Source organism: Staurois parvus, unplaced genomic scaffold (genome assembly GCF_062004578.1).
Source record: "Staurois parvus isolate SC_StPar_1 unplaced genomic scaffold, SC_StPar_1.0 ptg000564l, whole genome shotgun sequence".
NCBI classification, from domain to species: domain Eukaryota; kingdom Metazoa; phylum Chordata; class Amphibia; order Anura; family Ranidae; genus Staurois; species Staurois parvus.
Window position 1 is genome coordinate 2,793,825 of NW_028318360.1, and position 6,389 is coordinate 2,800,213.

The following is a 6,389-nucleotide window of genomic DNA, read 5'->3' on the forward strand; positions in this document are numbered from 1 at the left end:
CCCACCCTCACATATGCGTTACGTTGGCCCAAAAGGTTAAGTAGGCCTTGACACTACACATTTTTGGAAAATTGAATGCAGATTGTACAATTAGATTGTGACATTTATGGGCAGCTTTAGGGTTTGTGTACAAAGGAATCAATCAGAAGAAGGTAATACACACCAATAGGTGTGCTTGGTAAAAACTGGAGCTTATTTAACCACTTGCCTACCAGGCACTTATACCCCCTTCCTTACCAGGCCAATTTTCAGCTTTCAGCGCTGCCGCACTTTGATTGACAATTGCGCGGTCATGCAACATTGTACCCATATGAAATTTTGATCATTTTTTTCTCACAAATAGAGCTTTCTTTTGGTGGTATTTAATCGCCACTGGGCACTTTACTTTTTGCGCTATAAATTAAAAAAAGTGCAAAAAATTTGAAAAAAAAAAAAAAGTTTGTTTCTTTTATAAAATTTTTCAAACAGGTATTTTTTCTCCTTCACTGATTTGCGTTGATGAGGCGGCACTGATGGGCACTGATAGGCGGCACTGATGGGCACTGATAGGCGGCACTAAAGGGCACTGATAGGCAGTACTAATGAGGTGGCACGGATAGGCGGCACTGATAGACAGCACTAATTAGGGGTCACGGATAGGCGGCACTGATATGCAGCACTGATAGGCGGCACTGATAGGTGACACTGATGATGGGTACTGATAGACGGCACTGACTGGCATCACTTCTGGGCACTGACTGGCGGCACTGACTGGCACAACCCCTGGGCACTGACTGGCAGCACTGCTGGGCTGCACTGGTGGGCAGCACTGGTGGGTGGGCACAGGTGGGTGGCACTGGTGGGCACAGGTGGGTGGCACTGCTGGGCACATGTAGGTGGCACTGCTGGGCACAGGTAGGTGGCACTGCAGAGTGGCACATGTAGGTGGCACTTCTGGGCACAGGTAGGTGGCACTGCAGAGTGGCACAGGTGGGGGCACTGCTGGGAACGGGTGGGCGGGGCTAGTGGGCGCACTGCTGGGCGGAACTTGCGGGTGTCACTGCTGGGCACCGATCATCAGGGCACTGATCATCAGTGCCCTGATGATCGGTGCCGATCCCCGCTCTGACAACTGCCGGTTCTCGGCAGTACTTTCCTCACGATCTGACAGCGTGAGGAAAGTGCAGCCGAGAACCGGCACTTGCATTTCCCTGTGATCAGCGTGTCATTGGACACCGCTGATCACGTGGTAAAAGGCCGGTGGGATCGGCCTTTCACCACATCACGTGATCAGCTGTGTCCGTAGGACACAGCGATCACGGAGATCGCCGGGTGCGCGCCCCCTGGGGCGCGCAGGAGAGCGCGTTCTGGGAGGACGTCATATGACGTCCACTCAGAGCTGGCCGGCCGCGGTGAAGCCGTCATTCGGCTATGCGCGGTCGGCAAGAAGTTAAAGTCCATTTGTAAAGCTCTTGCTATACATTCATGATGTACTTAAGCAGCTACTTATAAATATAAACCCTGTATATCAAATGTATTTGATTGTACATTATTAGAAATGATTAATATAGCACTGCATTTGTGCAGCACTAGTGAGACAGTACAGTTAAAAACAATTCAATACAAGAGGGTTAGGAGGACCCTGCTCATGAGAGCTTACAATCTAAAAGGGGCGGACTGACAACTCATGGGGCCCCCGGGCAATAGGGGATCATGGGGCCTGGTCCTTGCCCAAACTCAAAAAAGCCTATGAAAAAGGTACCAGAGGCATCTCATGGGGCCCCCTACTGACCCCGGGCCCTCGGACAGTGCCGAGTTTCCAAATGGTCGGTCCGTCCCTGGAGGGGTTAGTAATATAAAAGGTAATAGCTGTGAGGGGATGAGTTGATGAAGGAAGTAAAATTTCAGTTTTTAGGTGGAGGCAGGATAGGCTTCCCTGTAGAGACGAGTATTCAAGGATCTCCTTAAGGGCCGGTTCACACTATTCCAGTGCAGGAAAACGCATGTGAATCGAACAGGAATCGCACCGCATTCCTGTTCAAATCACATGCGATTTTTTGCAGTGCAATTTGAGCCCATTCATTTTGTACTGCTCAAATCGCACAATGCACCCGCAGGAGAGGTGCAGGATCCTTTTTTTTCTGAGCTGTATTCGGTTCGCATGGGTGTTAACACCCTGTGATACCATTGACCAATTGCACTGCAATCCTTTTTGAGGTGTTGTTAACTTAACATGGGCACCCGCAGCAGTTCACATGAACGGAGTGCGATTCTGATGCAGTACCGGTAACGCACAAAATTTGCTGCGAATCCCGCACTGCATTATGTGAATTGGAACTGAAGTAAACATAAAAAAAAGCAAAAAAACGTATGATCTGACGGGCTTTTTAATCACAGAAGAAACATGAAATGTCTCTTATGCAATAACATACATCTACCTGTCTGCATGCAGTCTTCTGTGGCATGTAAACTGCTCAGCTAACATCGTTGCCACGGTCCCTGTGTGCAGGGACTACTGACTTCTGCGCAATGAAGATGGCTGAAGATTGGCGTCTGGAACGATCTGGGAAGAAGATGCTAGTGCGGGACCACTTGTGAACTTCGGTTCTCTGGAGAGGCAAGTATGACGACTTTAGTTCCACTTTTAAGTAGATAAGAGTAGGAGATAGCTGGACAGACTGGGGTGGGCAGTTTCAAACGAAGGGAGAGGTCCTAATAATGTAGTTCAGGGAAAAGTTCACCTCAAACACGTGTCAAAAGCATTGCAAGGGCGTGCTGTACTTGTCATTTACACTGCATTTCATTGATGCCTATACATGAGAACCATAGCCGGGACACGACTGTACAAGAGAAACTGCATCCAGGAACAAAGCAAGCAGCAGAGTTCACAGGAAATAACTGAAAACATCTATTTATCTATCAATCTATACTGCCCTGTAGAACTAAAATCAAATTTCATCCTCTGTGCTTGACACCTTGAAATGCAGATCCCAGGTACACAAACCCTTAGTGTGTCATTTCACTACTTACATTAGACTTGCTGAAGTGATCCAGTATAGAAGGCATCAAGGGTAAAATGAGAGTAAATCCCAGAAGGTCGATGAGCAGAGCCACGAAGATTACAGTGATGACTCTGGTAGACCCTTGATCTTCCCCTTTGGGGGGCTTCACTGCTCTGTCGCTCATCTCTCCGGCTCAGGTGAGCTCCTCCAGCCAAGTCCTGTAAATACAAGCAGACGGCACTCCTGAGTACTTGGCTTCCGATGTGTACACCTCCCACTCCAGGGACACAATAGTGCTGACTCACTGCAGGGACTCTACAGGTGAAATTCACATTAGGAAACTATCTGCTGTTCAGGGACCACACACTTTATGGGCTGTTTTGTAATACCCAGAGATTGTTACAGTATCCCAGGCAGGATGCAGTGGTTGAAACAAAATGTGATCTGATCAGGAAGTTCTACCCATGGGAGGAAGATAAGCATTACATAAACTTCACTAATTCAAACTGTAAAACTTCACTTTTTTTCTACATCCTGACTAATATGACGCCATCCTTGTCTCTAAAAAACACAAAAGTTGATTATTAAAAGCAATGCAAAGAGCCATGATGATGTGCAAGGTGCAGTAACCCAAATCAAGGCCCCATTTATACCTGATCATTTTGTAACTGCGCACAAATTCGTGCGTCGTGCATTCTTTGTTAACCTCCCTAGCGGTCTGATTACGTCAGTATTTCTGTGCTCAAAGCGGAACTTTTTTGCATGGAAATATGTTGTTTTTTTATTGTAGGCCTGTAATTCTTAGGAATAACTCACTGAAATCTGTCCGAACAAGAGTAGTAAACATTCCGGATATGATAAAACTTGAAACACGAAATCATAAATTATAATATAATAATTATAAAAATAATAATATAATAATAAATTTAATTCAATAATGTAATCAAACCAAAAACACTAAAATTTGAAATATAGCGCCAAGTTCGCACATCGCTGAGCAAAGTCGCAAAATCGTTTTCAGTGTCTGATGACGAATTTCCCCACGAATCATTATCACTCAATTCTGCAAGTGGTTCTAGCTTACTATCGCTGTTCTCTAGCTGGTCTAAAACCGCTTTTTACGTATGGGGGCGCTTTTTGGACGCCATGACATTTCTCAGTTTCCAGGCAGAAAGAACAGTAAAAATGCAGGCAGGGCACAGGACAAAGCACTCGGGACAAAATGCATGTGAAATGGTTTGATACAGTAATGTTATACTGTGTGATTTTAGTGTATTGAGTGAATGTCACATTTTTTTATTTCCCACCGTTCCGTCCCCGTACATCCTGACGCTCGCAGGGAACGGAACCCAGAAGACAGATGCCGGCATCGGCCGGAGGAGATGGCCAGGGACGCTGCAGGGGGGACATCACGGGAGCGAAGGTCAAGGTAAGTGTTGGAGGGAATCCCTGAGAAACGCTGCAGGGTGGTCCTGAGTGTAGCTCAGGGTTACCGCTTTTGGTACTGAAAGTTAACCCCGAGCTACACTCTGTAATACCGCCAAGGGGGTTAATGGAACCCCAAACAAGGCAAACAGATGCACATTTTTCTGGAAAAACATGCAACAACCGTGTCAATATGCACAATTACAAAATGTGTGAAGCTCAATGTGCAAAAAGCTACATGTGCTACTTTGACATGCGTAGAACAGCCCATGGAAATAAACGGGCTTCCCTATTCTCATGATTTTGATACATAAATTACCAAAGAAATACTCAATAAAACAAGTTATGAAACACCAGCAATTTCCTGGGAACAGAAGTGCCTGCTCTTTACAATAGACCATTTGAAACAAAAGACATTCAGGATGGTTGACTGAATATAGATGACCTATTTAGGAATACAATGAAGTCACACAGCCCTGATCTGACAACTACCTGGCTAGTGTTGACCAAAAGTCAGAAATGTTCATTGTGAAAACACAGAATCTGGATACCTGAAGTTTGTGAAATATAACAAGTAAAGCTGTAAATGGCATGTTACATTTGTTCATTCAGGAAAGGATATTAGCCTATGTCGTGAGCCTTGACACCCATTATTAACAGAGTCATATCTCTGCTGGGAGATCAACTGAATGTTTACCAATGAGCACACAGACAATAGCCCTAGATACCCATACACTCCTTGGGTGCTTACAGAGACTGTGAAACTATGAAAGTCACCTCACGGGAACCAAAGGCTTAACCTCAGCAAAATACTCAGCTGACATATTCATACTATACAGGGGCAGACTGACCATTTGGAAACTTGGGCACTACCCGAGGGCCCGGGGTCAGTAGGGGGTCCCATGAGATGCCCCTGGTACCTTTTTCATAGGCTTTTTTAAGTTTGGGCAAGGACACGGGGCCCCATGATCCCCTATTGCCCGGAGGCCCCATGATCCCCTATTGCCCGGGGACCCCATGAGTTGTCAGTCGGCCCCTGATACTATATATATTATGACCACAGGAATCAATTTAATACATTTTGTAAATACAAAAGCATAAAAAGAATTAACTAAATATCAACAAGTTGTCATGATATATGATATGGATTGTGATTTGGGTAGACTGTTTGACAGATATTAAAACAAATGACTTACCAACAATATGTACCTACATCAGAGTGTGGAGAGATACGAGACATGTGATATGATGGACTGAAATAACGCATGAGCATCATCCGATAAATTATGGAATTATTCTCTTAATATCTACCTTTTTTAGAATATTTGACAACCATAAAAATATCATTCTCATCTAATAAGGATAGTCCACATACTTGAACCAACTCCAACAAATGGACATTATCGAAAGGGATATCGATGAGAGCCACTTTAATATTTCATCAAGACATATTTTATCCATAAGATCATCTATAAAACTGGGAGATTACTCATAACCAAGTGATTACATTTTCATTCATGGAACATGACTGCCTCTAGTGGACAGGTAAAGAACATCCAGAGTTCTTGGCTGTCCAATCGTCATGTACCATGGGTGGATCCAGCAGACAATGGATCTTCAAAGTATATATATATGCAAGAAAAGAGAAAGGAAAAAAACACTTAAAAAACAACGCCTGAAAAAAACATGAAGAGAAAAAGGAGACCCTTGAAAAAACCCTTAAAGAAAAACTTTACTTGAAAAGCTGACTGGAGATACTTCATTGAAAAACCTTGTGCCTGCTTAAAAGACCCTATATTTGATCTGAGAAAAAATTTGGCCTGCTAAGACAATTTTTGGTTGCTTCCTGACAAGAAGAAAACTGCTGATTTGAGAGACTGCTGCTGACGAGAAAATAAATCAGAAAAGATCTCAGAGAACACTATATCTGGGAGTGACGAGATATTGTGGCCAAGTATCAAATCTTTTATTAATTTAAAATCA

General features: G+C 44.2%; 1 protein-coding gene across 1 annotated transcript in view; it reads right to left on the minus strand.

The window, feature by feature from the left end:
- SLC75A1 (solute carrier family 75 member 1) overlaps positions 1-3,194 on the minus strand; it is a 72,521-nt gene extending 69,327 nt beyond the window's left edge. Inside the window, exon 1 of the mRNA XM_089691552.1 lies at positions 3,010-3,194. Within this exon, the coding sequence (XP_089547678.1) occupies positions 3,010-3,165 (156 nt within the window). The 5' untranslated portion in view covers positions 3,166-3,194. The remainder of the gene's footprint in view (positions 1-3,009) is intronic.
- Positions 3,195-6,389: the final 3,195 nt, after the last annotated feature.